Here is a 22,608-nt window from a genome sequence, read left to right as displayed (position 1 = left end):
AGTGCCAACCGCCAATAGGCTACATTCCTACTAGTCAAATCAGCTTCTTTTTTAGAACTGTCAAAACGATTTGCTAATATGGAATTTATATGAAAACGAATGTAGTGACGTCACGGTAAACTCACCTACTTTTTATATTTCAATCCGATTTATTAAATACAAATTGTGTTTAAAAATAGCTGCTATCTATGTTTTTCTAATAATTATCTGGTGCTTTATTTCGTGCACGGTTTGAAATAATTTATTTTAAGTACAGGAAACATCCCTATACCTATGATCGACCCTTGTGGGATCCCGCTATAACCTAAAGTGGATGTTAGTATGACCGTGTCAAAAGCCTATACCTGTGCATGTCTATTGGTCCGTTGCGACGGTAGCTTGCGTGGAACATTGTTCCGCATCCCCTCCAGGATCCTCATGAGCAGCACGTTCGGGGGCAGCTCCTCGACCTTCGTCTCTACTAGGATGCGGCATTCTGGGCATCGCAGCTCCTTGTGGGATTCCACTATAACCTGTAACGAAACGAAAGTACATTAACGCATGTCTTATAGACTCCTTAGTAGTATAACCAACACAAATTTAATTGAGTGTAAAGTTGTTTATCGCTGTGAAATCATTTGTCGATTACTAACGCCACAGTAAAACCGGCACATTATTCTGTCTCTCTTTCATCAGTTTCATCTTATGTGTTACACAGAGATTAGCCCTTTTTACCCGATTAAGGCTAAATTTTAGTAGTGTCATCGATCAATCAAATCAAACGCACTCAGACCATTTACACCATCTGCTCTACATGATCACTGCAGACACATATATCTATACCAAATTACAGCTTACAGCTTTCTTACACTACTGGTCAGTCTGGTCACAGCTAAACCACAGATTAAGTCAGATAGACGAACAAGAAAAAATAATACCTAAAAATCCTTGTCGATTAAAAAGTGGCAACACTGTAGTGTCGTCCCGTTTTCTTATATAAATTGGTTCGAAAGGGACGACACTACAGTGTTGCCACTTTTTAATTTCTACTCTTTTTTGTCAAGCTGTAGCTAACAGTCTGCGTCGGTCGGTCAACGCGTGTCGTTCCTGCTGATGCTTCTCGTTATGGAACTAAACATGTCGAGCAATTTTCGACTTAAAAACGTGAGTGACCCGTTTAATATATGTATTGTGTAGTTAATATTAGGTCTAGCTAATAATAGGTAATGCGACACAACGCTGCCACTCATAAATATAAACGCTCTATAAACAGAAGATAATGTCAAGGTCGTCTGAAGCGATATTTACGCTTCCCAGAAATCAGTCAAGCCTAGAAGTTTCCAGCGGTGTACTTTTAGGACATATTATAATACCTAATACATATTATATTCGGCCGTTGGCAACTAAAACCAGCTAAGCGACTAAATACTTTAGGACTAGTTAGGGCACAGTCTGGGACCCTGTATCGATTCTGTCTGAACTGATATAGTAAGTCTTAAAAGTAATTTTCAGATTTGGGTAGATTTTCATTGTGATTTTAAAATCGTCTGACCATATCCGAACTCCGGTTGAGTCGAGATCGATTTGTCGTGGAATTTTATGATTGCAATCTTAAATATTACTAAAAGATGATAGATGTACATATTGTATGTATGAATATTCTGCCGTTCTAACAATATTATGCAGTAATCGCAGTTGAATAGTCATGCAATTGTTTATATCTTGTTCTCTTTAAAGGATGATTTTCATGCAAGTACTGCTCATACAATAAGCAGGGCAGACATATAACATGCAGCAGCGTGGACCTCTGTAAGATAAGATATTATTTTTGCCACGGATATCATTGCCGAATGTTATCTTATGACTCTCAGTTCCCGCATGTCCTCTTATATCTTCTTAATAAGGGTTACAAATATACAAATTGTTAGTTAACTTAAAGGCTCCTCACGTTGGGCCAACGTCAACGCCAACGAGGGACGCAGCCATGCGGTAGAATGAGATAGCAATATCACTTGCTCCCTCTAACGCATAAATGCGTCCCTCGTTGGCGTTGGCGTTGGCCCAACGTGAAGAGGAGCCTTAACAGTCGCATATCGTCGGACGATAGCACCAATCTCGTAGTTCAGAATCTGCATACCCATTAACCGGACCTATCGTGTCGGTAATGGGTTTACGAGTAATAAAGCGGTGATTAACGTCTTTATAACACCAACAGACTTTCTCTGAACAATATTGTTATTATGCACACTTTAATCTGTTGTGTTGGAAATCGAAAGGATCAGACGTAAATGTTTTTAAGCATTGTACAGTCGCCATCAGATATATCGGAGCGGCCAGGGTGCTCACAAATATCTGAGCACACCTCTATTGTCAGGGCGTTAGAGCACGTGTTCAGATATTGTGAAAACCTTGGCCGCTCCGATATATCTGATGGTGACTGTACATATTTATATCGCAGATAATATGAAATGGCCGATCGATAAATAAATCTTCTCCTAATTGTCTATCCTCGTGCCGCCCACCATACAAAATTATAACCATGGAAGTTATACTTCGTTTTTTTTAGCATTAGAAATAAGGTAAACAATCTTGATGTCTCTTTTTATTGAAAAACACGTTTAAAAAATAAGTCACGGCAAATATGTAACAATTATGAATCTAATACGATCATTTATATTCTTCTACTTTCATAGTTCATAAGTAATAGTTACTGATTTTTAAAAAGCGATTTTCAATTAAAAGACATGTCAAGATCGCTTACCTTCTAGCCCTAGCAAGTTCTTTCTAATGCTAATAAAAACGAACTATAGAATCTTGTTGTATTTTCAATTGGGTTGAATTTCATTTGTTCGAAAATTATACGAGACAAATGCAATGCTACCTACTTTATTTTTAATTAAGGTTGACATTCCATCGAACCTGAGTGTACATCCTAATGTACATTGGGCGGTACGATAATATAGTCTTGTACTAAAATGACATTTATTTAACGTTAAGATTTATATGTAGCAGTATCTTGGATTTAAACAGCAAGAGTAAGATCCAGATTCAGAGTTTCTCGAAGTGGAGCACGCTAACCCCCAGGGGTTTGCCACAGTGATTGCAATATTTGCGATGGGTTCGCGACAAGAATTAGCACATGAATAATTACGGCAGACTGAAATAATTTAATACGAATATATCGTGGGGTTATAGTTAAGTTTGTGAAACAACAGTACATTCAATTTTAAATAATTTTACGGTTTAGACTCACTTGTTTTTAGTCACTCCCGCGACATGCTTCGGAGAGCCTAGGTCTCCTTTCTCAAGCACTAACAGTGCGAGCAGCGTTCACGACGGCCGTGTATGACGTGTATCGCGTACCAATGTCAGAATGTCTCACAACAGTTTAAATTCGATTTAATTAAATTTTTTAGGAAGTCGCAGTAAAAAATCGCGTTATGTAAAATTGAGACAAGTTCTTACTTTAATTTCGAGGCTTTATTCGTATTGTTAATATATTTGTTTGTAAATATACGTATCAATAGTACATAAAGGCTGGCTTTCTACCTATATCTAATCTTATCGTTATCGCGCACCGATAAATTTTGTGAGTCAAGGCGACGTGATTACCTACTTATTAATAAATAAAATAAAAAAGCCTTTATTGCCATGTAACTACATAGTTAAAACATAATTAAACACATTAAATAAATACAATTAAACAGTTATATAACAATTAAATAATTATAGTTTTTGTGCGTGAGTGTCTCATGGCCCCAGTCAGGGTAAAGGCCTCCTCCATCAGTTTCCATTGTTTCCTGTCTTGCGCTTTCAAGATCCAGTCTCTACCAGCTTTCTTTTGAATTTCGTCTATCCAGCGTTCTTTTGGCTTCCCTCTGCTCCTCTTACCAGTGGGGCCCATCCACTCGGTTACCCGTTTTGTCCATCTTTGGTCTGTGATTCGCGCTACGTGTCCCGCCCATCGCCATTTTAATTGTAGTGCGTGTTGTCCGGCGTCTATCAATTTGGTTTTTCTGCGGATATCTTCGCTTCTATATCTATCTGTAAGTTTAATACCAAGGATGCTTCGTTCCATAGCACGCTGGCAAGAGCGTATTTTTGTTTTAGTTCCCTTTTGGAAGATCCAAGTTTGTTATTACTTCCTAATTATTCATGTGAAGAAAGCTAAAATGCCAGTTCGATCGGCCCGTTTATTTCCCAATCACAAACACTAATTTATTTCTTAATTACAGATCGGTTTGACAAATTGGGGCACTCGAATGATCGATTACGTTTTTGGCAAAAAAAAATTGGTTAAGTATAAGCTTTTATCGCTGATTGTACTTTTCTTTCCACAGGCGACTAATTAATACTCATAGAGACAATTGTAAAACCTCAAACAAAATTAGGTTGCATTGTTTTATCACAGAGTGCATGGCCACCTCCTGTCTACATCATCAGATCAGCTCGATGGTGCCATAATATTGCAATGTCACCCGACTTACATAATGTAGGTATGGAAATTTTCAGCTCAACCGGAATTCGGGAAGTGGGTCTAATTCAGCCACCAAGATTTGACCCACACTAACAAATTAACATACATAGATAGGTACATACTCGTACCTACAAGTTAAATAAAAGCAAGGGCAAGTTAAATGAAAGCTTGTAAAATACGCTTAAAAAGCATGTTTGCTCAAGTGTAGTTAAGTGTAGTATATTTATGTTATATATGTTATAGTGAGAGCTGTTAAGGAAATAAGTGAATGTCCTTAGTGTGTCTCTGTAAACTTATCTCCTGCTCGCTTATTTCTGTTTGCTTTCCAAATAAATAAAATAAAATAAAAAATAAAGTGGGGCGTATACCCTCTACAAATGTAGGTACGCAAAGGTGTACCTATTTACATATATATCAAACTTCATCTTAAGTTTTAGATTATAACATACAAATTTATCTACCCCCTGGTAAATATCACGAATCGCGTATGCCCCAAAGGGGAAAGAAAATTGTACATTTTCATGTAGATAAGCTTTACCAACTTTGTACAGATTATTATTGCTTGTCTGAGTTATGTACAGTAAAAGTCATATGTATGTATTCACGTTTTACCTTAATCCATTTACATAAGGTAGAAAATTGTATACATATTAATGAAAACATAAACACGCGAAACGAGAGAAAGTATTATCACTAGTGATAACTCAGATATCATCACATATATGCAAATATGAGAAATGAGAAAACCTGTTTTCGTATTTCTTGGAAAATATGTAGTTTCGCGAAATATTAACTTTTCTCTGAAACGAGCGAAATTGTATACAATAATACCAGATTTTGAACCTGATAAGATTGTAACCGAAGACTGAAGCTTCAGAGATGTGACTTATTTGAAATACTTGTATTTAAAATGCAAATACAAAATGCAAAATACCTATTTTGTATTTAAATACCTTTTGAAGAAAACTATTTTGTATTTTATTTGAAATAGTTTTTGGGACCTATTTTCTATTTTCAAAATACAAAATACTTTATAGTAGGTAGGTAATGTAGGTAGGAGTTACAATCTCTTCTGATGTTACAATCCTGGCAACTCTCTCATTCTCTCATTCTTTTAACATGGGACTGTTGAATCTGTTTAGTAACATCGCACATGACCACAAGCGTAGCGAGTGGTTAAAAAAGTGGAATCTTGAGTGTTGCGAGGGTTTCAAGGCACGAGAGGAGAACAAACTTTTCTGCCCTGGTGAAACACAAACGAGACGTTTTCATCACACTAACGAGAGGTATTATACTAGCTGTAAAACATTACAAATTAATGCTTTAAAAGTTGGCCGTTAAAAACCATCACCCATACCTACATCCTACCGGTTAATATGAGCAAACAACTAGAAATTTGCACTTTAGATAGAGGATTGATTTCAAAGAATAAAGAGAGTCCTTTCAACTCGGAAATTCCGAGTAATACTTTTTAATTCAGACTAGGTATTCACTACTCAGAGTACATTTTATCGCAAAGTATTTTGTATTTTAAAAAGTATTTTGAAAATACCTATTTCGTATTTTGTATTTAAATACAAATTCAAAAACTATTTTGTATTTTGCATTTGAAATAGTATTATCAAGGAAGTATTTGTATTTTCTATTTAAATACTTTTTATAAAGTATTTTTCACATCTCTGTGAAGCTTAACAAGAAATTAATATATTTTTCACTTCTCATGCTCAAAAAGTGCACCTTTATGTCGTGCGTAGACGACATAAAATCGCATTTTATGCTCTAGAGCATGAAAGTAAAATTTTCTTCTAAGACTAAGGTAATCGATCTCAACAGCCAAACAGTTGAAACATATTGCACAATTTTATTGAGCAATAAAATTGTGTAGATGACAAAACTTGTTATATTATTTTATTATTGCTATCATTTATTAGAAACCCGTATTTTCTGTCATTATATTTAGTAAATTACATAAAATAGGAGTCAATTATCGTTCAAAAATGCTCCGAAATGTTTGACTTGGCAGAAAACCAAGCGTCTGAAAATCTGATCACATGTTAAAAATTAAAAAAAAAAATTAAAAAGTTAGTTGGCGGGAATTGGTTATGTATTATGTTCTTTCGCTTTATGACAATTTCGTGGTGTAAATTGCCGTGAAAATATGTTTTATTTTCCTCGCAATCGAAGTGAAAAGCAGAGTGTACAACAAGGGCATAAATGTAAATTTTTACCCTCGTCTACTATTTTGGTCTTCGCTTCGCTCAGACCAAAAAATTGCCTCGCGTATATATGGGTCACTTTATGCCCTTGTTGTACAATCAACTATTATTGTATGCCTATGTCCAGCAGTGGACGTCCTCCGGCTGATATGATGATGATGAATTTTATTGTACGTACTTATTAAGTATTATTTAAAATGATAGTAAACCCACCAAAAGTAAGCAGCGCGCTAACATCACACGAACTGAAGTCAAAGAACTCAGTGAATAATAGAATGGACGCCATATTGTTGCCATGGCAACCGAGCTTGGAAACAGCGAATATGTTTGTACAGTCAGCAGCAGAAGTTGCTAAGCGGGCGAGGTGTTCAAAATGATCTTGACGCGCCTTTATTGTTGAGAGAATAAGAGCGTGTCAAGGTAGTTTTGAACATACTTTAACCAGTTTAACCTACTTAATTAGTATGCCTGATAAAATTACCAGAGTCACAATGGCGGAAATCACAGTCAATTTATCCTCTGAATTAAACGCTACAGGATGTATCAAATGTGTATCTATAAATATGCATAATTAGTCATTTCTATTACATAAGTTTGATATGTATGAAACCCGAGACGAGAGTGAAATTCACGTCGGCATATAAAAATAGACGCTCGAGCAAACTTAATTACCCGGCCGTTCCAAATAAAGTCAGATTTACCAGGCTATACATAGCCCACAACTTCTGTCTAAAATGGACAGTCCTGGCTAGGGTTACTGTGTTTCGGGATTTAGGATTAAGTTTCAGGAATGTGACAGGATAGGAATGTACCTATTAACCGATTCGTTGCGTGTTCCATTTTCGAAAACTTTTGGCTGTGGTGCGGAACAATCATGACACGACAGCCATGCCATGCGCCATTAGAATATGATGACACTCCTCCCGTGTCATACGCCACACGTAAAAAACATTGATGACACGTCAGGCGTGTCATCAGTACCGAATCGGTTAATATACAGGGTGTTTGGTACATCGTTTGCCAAATTAAAACGGCAGATAGGTTGAGTCATTTGCTATCTTCTCAGGACTAGAAATTTTTTATTTAATGCAAAAAAAAATTTTCACTTCTATGACAGTTTTTCGTAAATTTCAAATTTTTACTTGCATAGTAGTAAAAGAAATCATGGCCAATTTTGTTTTTCTAGGCATGAGAAGATAGCAAATGACTCAAGCTATCTGCCGTTTTAATTTGGCAAACGATGTACCCAACGCTCTGTAGAAATCACTAACACCTTATAAAACTTACAGCCGTATTCGAACAATAAGATATGTCAAATACTAGATATGATATTGATCGGATATGTCAGTGTCAAACAAGTGTATCTCATTGTTCGAATACGGCTGAATGTCTCCCGCCGCGTCTGTCTATTTGTATGTATGTATGTTCGCGATAAACTTAAAAACTACTGAAAGAATTTTCATGCGGTTTTCACCTATCGATAGAGAGTGATTCTTGAGGAAAGTGTAGGTGTAATTTGTTAAGGTTTTGTGTAACCCGCGCGAAGCCGGGGCGGGTCGCTAGCTTTTAGTAATTGAAAATTAGCACGGGTTGTTATTTAGACAAGCCAGAAAAGGCTGTCCGTGGTGATCCAGCGTGGAAATGCTGCGAGCATCATGGGCACCTTTGCACCGGGAACGGCAGGGAGCGGTTTGTTTTCTTAAATTTATAGTTTTAATTTTTATTTGTAAGCCTTAGTTGTATGTTATTTGTATTATTACATAAAAATAAAACACCATTAACTTGCCTAAAAGCCAGAAATAAGGAAATACATTTTAACAATTATTTAGCACAGCTTAAATAGTTCTTGTAGTGTCTTGAAACATAATAACCGTATTTCGTATTTTTCCTAACGCTGTAAAAAATTGTCAGCGTGGCCCACCATCAAGTTACACAAAAATAGTCGATAAACGACTATTTTTTTAAATAGCTAGTGATTCCTAAGGGGCGGGCTTCAATAAATAAACATAATTATTTCGCTATATTTTACAATGTTTCATATAAAATGTAACTTTTTCTTAATAATGAGGAATTTTTAGGAATTATACGTAGAATGTGGTAACCCTAAGATCCAACCGCAAATGTCCAACCCCGTCTATTTATACCACGTGAGGAAAGTGGGGCAGATCGATACCAATGGTATTGTTTTAGGCGTTTCAGGATTAGCGCGCGTGTAAAGAAATACATTACGACCTAGTTGGGAGCACTTATAGTGGACTTATTAATGTTTGTATGGTTTCGCGGCGATATTATAGGCCGTCATTATTAAACTAGTTTACCGAACTATTGGTCATGAACTAAGCGATCTGTAACATTTGAGAACTTTTCCGAAAACCAATGTTTAATACCTCAGTTTTTAGGGTTCCGTACCCAAAGGGTAAAACGGGACCCTATTACTAAGACTTCGCTGTCCGTCCGTCCGTCCGTCTGTCACCAGGCTGTATCTCACGAACCGTGATAGCTAGACAGTTGAAATTTTCACAGATGATGTATTTCTGTTGCCGCTATAACAACAAATACTAAAAACAGAATAAAATAAAGATTTAAATGGGGCTCCTCCCATACAACAAACGTGATTTTTGACCAAAGTTAAGCAACGTCGGGAGTGGTCAGTACTTGGATGGGTGACCGTTTTTTTTTTCTTTTTTTTGTTTTTTTTTTTTGCATTATGGTACGGCACCCTTCGTGCGCGAGTCCGACTCGCACTTGCCCGGTTTTTCTACAATGTTCGATTTATAGAGGAAGTATAAATATAGATGAACGCGTACCTTGAGGGGATCTCCACTTAACACTATTAACCTATGGCTATTGACTGGCAATCTCCTAAGTACTCTGTAACTATAGGTATCGGAACTAAATATGTTTTACTACTGAAGCTTTATGAGTGGATATACAGGGTGCTTCCTGTAACAGGTGCAATAAATTAAACTAAAGGCTGTACACTGTCCTCTAACTGACCAACATTTGTTCAGCAACTTTTAAAAATTATGAATCCTTTAGACTTCCTCTTTTTCATACAAAATAAATATTGCGTTCAATGTACGCTGACATCAGTGTGTTTGACGTTACTTGTCACGCTTGTAACATAACAAAATTTGCAATAAATTGCGTCTTAGAATAAACTTTAAAGTGTAATAAAAATCAAACCATGAGTTATTTTCAAAAGTTGCTGTTTGAGTAGACACTATGTTATTTAGCAAAAAATAATCCTTATGATGAATCCTTTCAATCGGTATGATAAAACTACAGTCTGTTTTTTTTTCTCGTGTAGCGGGTTCGATTCCCGGTTCAACCGTGTATGTAATTATTTAAAAATCTATGAATGCAGTTTAAATTGTTTTTTAAATTAAAATAATGTTTTCTTTCAGCTAAATATCGTATCTACGATATTAAGGTACTTTCCCTTGATGTCCCATAGTCTTGGGACGCCCTGTATAACAGAAAAGTAACGAATAGTGAATAAATTATTAATTGTAATGCAAATTAAATTTAAATACCATAACATCAGGGTATTAAGATTAAGAGATATCCAAAGGAAAGTAACCATGGCAACGACTGAAATTCACTCAAACTTGATTCACCCTTATAACATTTTTTGTTCGATAAATATTGAAAACATACACAAACCGCGTATTTTATCCAGACATATGTATGTAGCATATTATGATATCTGTTCATATTTACAGAAAGTAATATATTAAGATGTTATTGCCTAGGTTTGAGACTAGATAACTCAGACGAGATATACATAATTTAATAAGAGCAAGTAGGCATATTTTGTTACAATCATTACGAGATTCATGAGTTATGAGTATTGGAAACATTATATCAGTCTTAATATCAGTAAATCAAAACTTGAAAAAATATTATGATATGGGATTTCACTCCAATTATATTTGTATTACTTAAGTATAAATAAAAGATAAAAGTTACTTTGAAGTCCGAATCATCATATTACAATCATATATAATTTATATGATAATTCGAACACACACACACACACACATATAAGTACCTACTGTCGGACAGCGCACAGCCAAAGCCATTTAAGGCAATTTTGTATATGTTTGGGTTAAACTTCCTTTTAGTTTTAAATGGAGAGTAAGCTCCAATACAAGGATTTTACGACTATTTAAAATTACTTTGTTTTGTGCAGCGTGGCAATAACATGCACAAATGAATATAACAGATGCGTAACAAACGTTCGCACGAGTCCTATAAGGGTCGGATAAGTTACGTGGGTGGATTTGGATTGTCGTGTTCTTATTTGTAACAATTTAGAGTGTCTGCAACTCTGTAAATGTCCAGTCAGAGTCACCAGCAGTAAAATCTTGCTAAAATGTTTTAAATAGTCGTATAAGTATCGTGCGAAAATGTACAACTTACAATGGATGATGAAGGAAATTGCTGCTCACTTCGTAAGCTCGTTCGATTGCTACTAAATGTTTGTTCTGTTTACAATTTGATTTGGGATAACTTTGAAGAATTAATAGTTACCGACTAAGCTAGTCTAATCGGCAATATCGGCATCTACATGTCAGCGGCCGATCGTAAGATCAGGCATATCGTGAAATTCCTAGGCATATCGTGAAACGTGAAAATCTTTTAACCCGTTCCCTGAGTCGACGGAGCCCCGCTATGCGGGGCTATGCGGGGCTTCTATTTCTGAGCAGTTTGCCCTTCGGGCATCTGAAGCAACCTAACGAACCTATCCTACCTATTTATTGGTTTAATGTAACTATGGTCAAAACATTATACAGGAACATTACGATCTGCCTGATCTTACGATCGGCCGCCGACATACACACGACGAGTCCGACGAGTATAATACTCGTAGAGGCCTAGTAGACGGTCTTGCCTTACAAGTATCTGTTTGTTCAGTGCCCAATGCCCATTCTAGACAAGAGCGACTCAAACGTCCTCCCTGGCGACTAAACACCAAAGAAATGTACCTAATACCCAAAACTCATGTGCCACAATGGAAAATAAACCGTAACTTTATAATAAACAGAATTGCAATTGTAGTGAGTGGCAGAACGCTACGTGCACTTTTTCGGCAAGTGTAAAAATACCATTAATTTGATTATTCTATTGTCATCACGTTGCTAGTTAATGGAATTTAATAAGTAATCAGGTATAATATTTATCAGAAATATACTTAATGACGTTGCCCTACAAACGTTGTCATGGCTCTAGTAGGTCATTGGGTTAAGATACCTAATTCGTATCAGTTTAAGTGCAGTCCAAATAATCTTGAGTAGATACTCGTACTCTTAAGGCCGAGCCACACCGGCTTGCGTGTGCGTGCGTTAAAATGTTGGAGCCGCACACGCACACGTCACGCAAGCGGTGTGCCGTCTCTCATAAGGTTCTGTATACTACAACGCCGCACGCGCACGTGCACGTCACGCACACGCAGCCGGTGTGCACAGGCCTTTAATCGTACGGTACGACCCATAACTGAATTACATCGGGATGACTCAATAGGGAGTGAGTCAAAGCGAACGGATAGGACCAAAGTTAGTTGACCCCTATGACTTTTATGATGGGAGCATGTTGTATTGCAGAATTTGCAGATTAAAACTAATCTTAGTAATCTGCTTAGGGCATGACAAGGAAGGCGATGTGACATCCGACATATAATACACACATATATACAAACGGCGTGTACACAGTGCTGTTATGCAATGAAAATTCCGCATATTCGGCATATTTTTCAATGTTCGTATTCGGCCGAATGGTTCGGTTCTAATTGTCCAATATTTACCGAATAAATATTTTTTTCAAGGGTGTCCGCTAGTTAGCGCGGATGCACTTCGCGATCAGGTATGAGACGTTTCCGTTTCTTTTCATAAACATTCCCGGTCTGTCGGGAGGAGAAGGGTCAAAAACACGTTAAGGGGCCCACTGATAGGCCGCCGATAGCCGGACGATATCGGCCTGTCAGTTAGAACAAAAATTTGACAGTTCCGAACAACGACCGGCCGATATCGTCCGGCGGACTGTTAGTCAGTGGTCGGCTTAAGAGGCCCACTGATTAACGGCCGCCGATAGCCGGACGGTATCGGCCTGTCAGTTAGAACAAAATTTTGACAGTTCCGAACAACTGACAGGCCGATACCGTCCGGCGGACTGTTAATCAGTGGGCCCCATTATGAGTACAGACCACGGACCTGAATGAACTTGCCTTCAGCATTTTAGGCAGTTTTAGCCCAACCGATTTGGTATGCTGAACCGAATATTCGTATTCGGCGAAGTCCATATTCGGGACATCTCTAGTTTTAAATACGCGGATCATTGTCAAGGGGTCGGCTGTAACTGGCGCGGCCCACTCTTTCAGATTAGCCGTAATAAACGATGTTTATACTCGTACATGATGTAGAGGGGCTGCTACCACAGGATGCGAGTAGCTTACCGTGTGAAACAATCTTCGGTACGAAATTTTATAGTTAATGTTTAGGTACATAAAATGTCACTCTAGATTGAATTTTTTTCTTAATTTGGGCACATCAGAAATCCTTCAAGACATTCAGAGGCCACAATTATAGTACATTTTTACGAGTTTTTTTTGTCAATTTATAATTTTTATTCGGTTTAGGACGCTTTAACTGTTTTAATACAAATATTCCAAGCATGATTTGAACCAATTTCCGTCGTTCGTTATTTAACACGTAACGTTAGACTTGAGCTCATGTCAGGAACTTTTATCACTCGACCAGACCGAAAAGTTCACTTGATATTAGCTCTACCTCTACTGTTAGGTTAGAACTGGCTACCGACTAAAGGGCTAGATGTCTGGGAGCCCCCGAGGGCCTACCGTTAAAATCGAACATCGAAATTTCATTACCTGCCTCTCTACACGGTGTAACATGAGTAAACCGAAGAAATTTAACAGCGTATTCCTGATCATATTTGGAGACAAAAATGTCCTATAAACTTTTTTGATATTCGCCTAGTTTCAGAGATATTATTAATGTAAAAAAAAACAAGTTTTTATTGTTACATAGTGTAAAAGGCCTTTTTGATGGTGATGTTGCTGCTATGGGACATAGTCTAAATATCCTTATTGATAGATGTCAAATAGTGACAAGTAACACTTTGCAAAAAGTAGGTTACACGAAAAAAAAAATGTAAAAATCAATTTTAAGTGACAAGTTTGCCAATAACATTTATTTTTTATGTACAAATACATTCAAAAAATTGAAAAAAGAAAACAAAAAAAAAATTTTTTATTGGCGAAATTGACCTAAACTCATATTACATTTTTTACTTCTTTTGACCTCAGAAATGCGTGGTTAAAATTATTCGGTTTCCTCATGTTACACCGTGTATAACTCTAGCATGGCATATTCGAGTGATATTATAGACTATATAGATCATCATCATCATCATTTATAACAATATTACATTACGTTTAAAAATGAGACCTGCAAATAGACAAATGAACAAAGTGGTTCGCAGTAGCCTTACTGATCTAAAGTTACTTATAAGTACTACATATTTTGAACTTATTAGATGGCAAGTTTCCCTATAAAGGCTCACCGTGGCTGACCTAAGCCCTATTGACCTAATAGAAAGTGCTCGTCACTAGATATTTCGCATGCACTCAGGAAGGTGCAAATCTCCATTACGACTAGCACTAAAACACTTTTACTACTCACAGCGGCGTGTTTATTTTACACTACATAGTGATGGGCCGAATATTCGGTAATTATTCAGTATTCGGCAGGTTTTTCAATATTCGTATTCGGTCAAATTATTCGGTAAAAGTGCCGAATATACGGCAAATATTTTTCATTTTGTCAAAATCGAAAAATGTTTGTCTGGTTGCAACACTGTAAAATGTAATAGTTACTCTCTGCTAGGTTACGTCTTCCCATTCTTACCGTTCTCATAAAACATAAAACGCATGATAAGACATGTTGAATCTGTTTTGATTATTTGGCGAGGGCAGTGGCGGCGCACTAGATTTTTCGTAGGCAAGCCGTAGCTGAGTTACCCTTCTTTTTTTCTTCATAAGTTTATAGAAAATAGCCCAAGAGCCTGAAAATGCCGATGGGAATCGAGTTCTATGGACGCTCCGCCACTGGGCGAGGGTTGAAAAGATTGAGAGTCCACCTTTTGGCCCATTTATTTCAGGGAATTACCTAAAAAGCGGCTAAGCTTTAGTTTTAATATAGGTAATTGAAACGTTTTAGAATGGTTTATTCGAATGTTGTAGATGAGCCGAATAGTCCGATCGAATATTCGGTTCGGTAACATTTGAACCGAATAATCGTATTCGGCCCATCTCTACTAATCTGTTTTAAAATAAAATGTACCAGCAGAACATGAATCTTGTGGAGCCTTCGCCCTTCTTGTTCCGACCAGGCGCCCTAATTTCCAAATGTGTTATTTTAAATACGTAAACGATTTTGAATCTTGTTTCTGTGGAGGTAGGTTCAGATTGTTTTAATGTTATTGAGAGTTGTAAACGTTAAATCTGTGTTTTAGTTCTAAATCTTTACCAGACTTGAGTTGTAGTTTATTACAAGGACTACATTTTAGTATTGGTTAAATACCAAAACCTATATAAATGATGTGTCTCACGGAAGGTTTTTTATTAAAATATATAACCGATTTGAGTATATTCTTTGTATTATATGTATGTGTATTATATCACCCATTTATAGTAATGAAATTGGTAAAAAATATAATTCATCAAAAACACATTGCCGACACAATAAGGGTGTGACAATAAACTAATTAAAATATACACATAGGTACATATAATTATTAAGCCAGCAGTAGGTACACGATATTAAATTGCATATTATGATAGCACAGCACTTCAACTCATTATAATAATCTAAATCTAAATGATGTGATTAACATTGCGCTTAAACATAAATGTTTAATGCCTATTTTGATTAGATATTTTAAATTTAATTGACGTCAATCTCGCCACAATTGTGGTTTTAACATCAAAATCAAACGTTTATTCAATTATTTTCTAAAATGTCGCGACAGATAATGTGGCTTTAGTGTCAGGTATTATTAAAGTAATAGGGAAAGAAAGGTTATTGACCCTGTCTTTCCTTATCCCTTCTATTCGTGCACGTATCCTTAGAATTGGAAACTTTTTCCTGAAGAAGCCCAACCCAGCATCAATACATACATATAATCACGCCTATTTCCCGGAGGGGTAGGCAGAGACCACGGATTTCCACTTGCTACGATCCTGACATAAGTACCTCTTTCGCTTCCTTCACTTTCATAACATTCCTCATACACGCTCGCCGGTTTAGGGTGCTCTTTATCTGGCCTTTCTTCAGGATATAGGATAATTTATCCGCTAAAGCAGCGGTCGGTACCCTTTTAGCAGCCAAGGGCCAAATAGTAGTTACCGAAGTTGACGCGGGCCACACTTTGTTAATATTGATGACTTTATCAGACATGGGCCGCTTGATGTCGACCGCTGCGCTAAAGGAAGACCCGAGATCTGTATTGCTATGAGTCTTCGGTGTACTCCAAACCCTAAGAGGCGAAATAAAGGGCTGATTTAGACGGCGCGCCAACTCGCATGCGATTTTAGTTACATTGCGGACCGTTGGTTACGTCCAATTCAACCGACTGAGATCAAAACCCGCAATGTAATGAAACTCGCATGCGAATTCTCGCATCGTCTAAATGAGCCCTAAGAGATCAAAAGTTGTACTGACCTTCAGACATTTGAGACAGAACGTGTGCTGGCAGGGCAGCACCCTGGAGGAGGTGTCGAGCCGCTCCAGACACACGGAGCACTCGAGAAGGTCGTTCAGCAGACCCTCATCCATGCCGGTCGGACCTGGAAATAAGTACAAATTAACCTTTTAGAGGGACGTGGCCGAGGTAGGCCCAAACGGAGATGGCGAGATGACCTAAGACAGCTTCCTGAACAACTGGCCGGAGGAAGCACCAAATCGGGAGTCGTGGAAATTAAGGGGAGAGGCTTTTGCCCAACAGTGGGAATTTGTATGCCTATAGCAAATATTTTTTTTGGTTTAGATTTTGTAGGTACACTAAAAGTATTAAATATCGGTATAACATACCTACATATTTTTGGTTCTTTTTTCCGTGTCTACACTCTACATTTAACACCTTAAATGTCATACTAAGGGTATGATTTTTTTCTTCCAGATTTTTTTGCTATCAGTTAACTATGCAATAGTTAAGACACACACTTTGCAACATATACAATCCTCGTATTTCTATTTTAGCGTTACTCGCCTAGCGCCACTTGCACCATTCCACTAACCCCGGGTTAACCGGTTAAACCTGGAGTTACCACGGTTAACAATACAATTTGACACTAAGTTAACGGTTTAACCGCGTAACCTCGGGTTAGTGGGATGGCGCAAGTGGCCCTTAGGGTGGTATATTCCCCTGTCCAATGTCATTGTGTCTCACTCTCGCATTGAGCAAAATGTGAGACGCAATACACATTAGACAAAGAAATTGGACAGGTGGAATATATATACCATTTCTACTCGCACTCGCACGACGCGTACTTTAAAACACTTCAAGCTGAATGAAAACAAACATAAACAAACACAATGTTTACAATTTTCATGCCATCCTGTCCCTTGTTTCTTTCTTTAACAGTACTTGCCACGCGATTATAGACCCTAATTCATTGACAGTTAGATCTCAGTTGACACGAGTTCAAAAAGGGCAGGAAGGAAGTTAAAATTAGCCGCCCTTAATACAAACAGGCTGCAGATTGCTCAAACAAAGAACTTAATTAGGCATTGAGTTGGTATAAGAAATTCATCGTCCAAGGTAATTAAGTAATGTTTTCTATATCTTTAGGTAGGTACCTATTTAAATAAAAGTAAACAAAATCTACCCTCAACTGGCTTACATGGTCAAATAATGTAGGTTAAAGTCAGGTCGTTCAGTGATTGATCCAAGCGGTTTTATATTTGGTTGGTTAACCAATAAATGTTATAACTACCCGAAAATGTACAAATATTTTGTTTACTTTTATTTAAATACCTAAAGATACAGACTATAGATGGATGGAGTCTTATGTAAAGTCAGAAGTTATAATTGTCAAATAACTATTAATTTCAAAAAATTAAAAACCACCTAAGTACGCTTTATGCAAAAAAAAAGTTTAGTTTAACCCCTCGAGACCCTCGAGTCCCTCGTACGAATATCGCGTCCACAATGACAATTCAAATTAGAAACACAAAACCTCAAGATCATGATTTCGCTGGGGAATTTCTAGTTTCAACCCCTGAGACTCCAGGGGTTTAGGTTAGTTAGGGTGGTATTCTACCTGTCCAATTTCTTGGTTCATTATGTTCTTGGTTCATTGTCATTGCATGCACCAGTGTCCCATAACTGGATAAAATGACGTACCTTAGATTCTAGTTAGATTAAGTAATTTATAATTTATTTGTTGACATTTTATATTCATTATTTTATTGTTCTGTACCTATATTGTTTGCTATTGTGTCGTTTAAGTACTTTTATTGTGTATTGTGTGATTTGTCTCAGTGTTTTATGGGCTAAAAGCCTGAAATAAATGATATTTTATTTTATTTTTTATTTATTATGCATTGCGTCTCATGTGAGACTCATATACCCATTGGACAAAGAGATTGGACAGGTGGAATACCCTAAGATAAGTAATACTAGGTATACTAGTGCAATATGCAACACAAGTCAAAGGTGAGTTTCCTAAGAGAAAAGGAGACTTTGCCAATTGAGTCCAAGACGCTACATTAATTTGGCTCATATGATGTGACCTCAGAGCTAAAATTAGACATCAGACATCACCAATTTGTCACAGTGCTATTCTGTTGGCAGTCCAAGGGAGATTTTAATTATTTTAATTAATCTTTGTGGAACTGTGTATGTGTGTGTGTGTGCGTGTGTCTGTAAAGTTTTTAAGAATCTTGCCATCGGCAAAATTGTACAGCATGGCAACTGCACAAGGTAATTTGACAGTTCCTGTAAATATTAAAGGCCCTTTTAAAGTCTTCAATGTTGACTGGTAGAAAATACCGTGTGGCATTAAGTCCTCCTTTTGTAACCGTATATTTTTATTGTGCAATAGAGTTTAAATAAGTAATATCAGTGGCAGAACTTTGTAAGGTACTTGTCCCACCAAGAGCGAGTAAGCGATTAACTATCGGCGATTTTCTCGCCCAAGAAACGAACAAAAGATTAAAATCCTGTGTTAGTAAAAGAGAGACATATATTAATAGTTCATCGCTGGCTGTTCACACTGCCGGCGAAAACACTCGCTCTACTAGTTTGTCGCCGCGATAAGACAAAACTAGCTCAGCGGTACTCGCTCGGCGATGCTCGCTTCGTAGTTTGAACAAGTCTGCGACGTCTGCATGTTCGGCTACGCTGCACCGTCCGAGCGAGTGACGCGAGTAATAGCCCGTCGCACTCGAACACTCGTCTATAGCCGAGCGACAAAACTATTGGAGCTAACACTCGCTTCTCGCCGCTTGCCCACTCGTTTCTATTGTATCGTTCTACTCGCTTATCGCTCATCGTCGGCGGTGGGACAAGTGCCTAACCAGGTGAGATACTCAAAATTAACTAAACACACTTTTATTGTTAAGTGAATAAGAGTGAATGTGTCTAGGTCATTTTAAATATTTCACCCTGGATTTATATACGAGGATATAATATTTTAAATTAATAGTATTTTTTAGAAAAATAAGAATATGGTGTAAATATTAATCATAATCACACACAACAAATCACACTACTAGTACACTAATCAACAACATATCTAGAAAAAAAAGTGAAACAACTTTCCAAAAAAATGATGTACTTTGTAATCAAAGGCAAAGATAGACTGCAATACAAAGAACATTTACATTATCTACATTGTTAAGTTCCGCAATACGTTTGCAATACAAAGAACATTTACATTATCTACATTGTTAAGTTCCGCAATACGTTTGCAATACAAAGAACATTTACATTATCTACATTGTTAAGTTCCGCAATACGTTTGCAATACAAAGAACATTTACATTATCTACATTGTTAAGTTCCGCAATACGTTTGCAATACAAAGAACATTTACATTATCTACATTTTTAAGTTCCGCAATACGTTTGCAATACAAAGAACATTTACATTATCTACATTGCTAAGTTCCACAATATGTTTGCAATACAAAGAACATTTACATTATCTACATTGTTAAGTTCCGCAATACGTTTGCAATACAAAGAACATTTACATTATCTACATTGTTAAGTTCCGCTTATTAAGATGGTTGTTCAAAGGAAAGTGTTGCAGTACATGTTTTCATAACATTGCTCCAATGAAAGACTGTTCCCTCATTCAGACTGTTAAATAACAATTGTACACCTTATTGTAAGGAAATGAGGTCCAATATTGGTTAGTTAAATGTGAGTAATCTTGAAAGTATGTTGGAATTGGTTTTTGGTAATTTTTGCAAAGAATACATGATAAATAAAAAGAAAATTTATAAGCAGATTAAAGTCTTATATGATAAATAAAATGGTTAATGATCAATGCAACACCAGCGCTTGAAAATAGGATAACACGGACCTCAAATGTGTGTAATTTATTAAAAGATTTAATACATAACCTACATGTACTTTTCTGTTGCATGGTCAGTGTGAATTTGTCTACCAACATACCTCATCATAGGCAAGTAACACCTGATGATCTAGATTTTTTTTGTATGCAACTAGCACCTCTATTTAGCAACAGGGCACTTAAGAAAACTTCCGCATTTAGAGTAGAATACAAAGCTCTTTTAACAGGTTTCTTGGCAACTTTCCAACCAGGATGAGCTGTACTGTTGACAAAGCTTAATGCTGGAGCTTTGTCATACTATTCTTGTACATTTAATCCAATGAGACATAGTCAAAGAAACCAATTCAAAAATGCTCAGTTACCCTGAATGCAAATCCTGTGTTTTGCATCCAGGGAAGCCAAACATTCCGCAATATGACTACTATAATAAAAGGTTTGAATGGCACATATTATATAAGGCAGGGGGTTGACGGTTAGTCCGCTCGCTCGGTTATTAACAATCTTCAGCAAAAGCCAAATGACCAAAAATCTAGGTCCTTAGAAGATAAAAGAAATTAGCCCCTGCATAACCCTTTTGTAAGTAACAAGACAAAATTTTGAAAAAAATTGATACTATTTTCTTTGAAGGCTTACTGAACTACTATAATTTAAGTGATACATACATGTATGTAATAAATGTCTTGTATGTATGAACATTTCCTTAAGCGAAAATTGTATTTTCTGTAGTAACTTATGCGCTGCATTTTCTAAGTCAAAAAATAAACTTTTGAACACACAACAGCTGCTTTTACCGAGATTCACAATGCAACTGAAGAATTACTAGTTGCAGCTTATTTTATATCATTTTGTAAACTAAAGATAGGAATACAAACAATTCTTGTGAAGCAAAATATTTATGTCTCATGAAATAAGATGAAATAACAATTCTCAGAATGTATCCATGTGACAGCATTCTAAACACTAGACTTGTTATAAATAAATATGGAAATCATAGTCAGATTTCCCAAAGTCCCCAAAAAAAGTCTGTACCTCTCTTACCTTAGGTATTTAAATAAAAGTAAACAAAAACTACCTTCAAATGGCTCCTAACCAGTTAAGGGTAGATGAAAACATTACATGATCAAATAATGTAGGTTAAAGTCAGGTTGTTCAGTGACAGATCCAGGCGGTTTTGTATTTAGTTGGTTAACCAATAAATGTTGTAGCTAACCGAAAATGTACAAATTATTTGTTTACTTTTATTTAAATACCTAAAGATACAGAGTATAAGCATTGTGTGTGAGTACAAATATTGCAATATTTTTTAATTGTTTTATTTTTTTGGCGAGTAAGTGTTACTATATTTCTTCCGTATGTAATTTTTTTACTCTTTCTTTTCCCTGGTATATCTTGGACCTAAAAGCTAAGGTGAAAAATACCATTTTGTAAATAGAACAGGTGAATCAAGGTTTTTACAGTAATATTAAAATTAGAAAGTGTACAATATAAAATTTGAAAAAGTTTAAATATGAAAATTAAACAAAACTATAAAATATAATATGATTAACTGAAACCCCAGTCAAGAAGATATATTTATGTACCATTATGACCTCACATAGAAAGTACCTTATGGTAATGAAAAACTCCTAATATGAATGAAAATAACTTTTAACTGTAACAATTACCATTACAGGGTTATCATTTTACAAAATAACAATATGACTCTAACATAGTGATAACAATTATAAATCCATTTAAGATAGCATTCTTCATTTTTAGACTTTTTATTTAATTAAATTTAATTGCAAATTTCCTTGACAAATATCAATCATTTCCCAGCATTCTGACAATGAAAGTCTTAGGTATAGAATGTTTGATGAAAAGGATTTGGAGATTAAATATTTAATAACCAGGATATTATATGATAAAGAAGAAAGGTAAATGCAACTTTATTTTATCAATTATTATCTATAGGTACAATGATAAGCAATGCAATAAAATAAATGATTATGAAAGGAAACCTTTCAATGTGATGCTGTAACGAATTTATGATATTGAAATGTCGTTTAAGTCTTATATATGTTAAAATATACACATAGATCAGCCAGTTAAGCAAAATTGAAAATGTGTTCCTACAAACTTGTGATGAACACAAAAGCATCACTTGACACAGTTGATGAATGTAAACAACATTCCTGGATATTTAAGTCACGGAAGAGGGGACAATTTATCTAGTATAAATATAGCGACAACGTGATTTAACATCGCGATTCCTAATACCAAAACTTTATTAGATATTTTTAACTCTGCCTAAAGGTATCCACCCATGTTGTTATTTGTTTTTTTACACGTTAG

At 36.2% G+C, this 22,608-nt stretch overlaps 1 protein-coding gene across 1 annotated transcript in view; it reads right to left on the bottom strand.

Annotated features, from left to right (window-relative positions):
• LOC134670599 (E3 ubiquitin-protein ligase SH3RF3) overlaps positions 1 to 16,550 on the bottom strand; it is a 36,542-nt gene extending 19,992 nt beyond the window's left edge. Inside the window, exons 1-2 of the mRNA XM_063528399.1 lie at positions 16,413 to 16,550; positions 345 to 512 (exon numbers count right to left, since the gene is read on the bottom strand). Coding sequence (XP_063384469.1) covers positions 345 to 512; positions 16,413 to 16,526 — 282 coding nt within the window. The 5' untranslated portion in view covers positions 16,527 to 16,550. The remainder of the gene's footprint in view (positions 1 to 344; positions 513 to 16,412) is intronic.
• Between the last annotated feature and the right edge of the window lie 6,058 nt (positions 16,551 to 22,608).

The sequence above is a fragment of the Cydia fagiglandana genome, chromosome 14 (assembly GCF_963556715.1).
Source record: "Cydia fagiglandana chromosome 14, ilCydFagi1.1, whole genome shotgun sequence".
Classification (NCBI taxonomy): Eukaryota; Metazoa; Arthropoda; class Insecta; order Lepidoptera; family Tortricidae; genus Cydia; species Cydia fagiglandana.
Note: the sequence above shows the minus strand (reverse complement) of the source record. Positions and strands in the feature narration are given on the sequence as shown.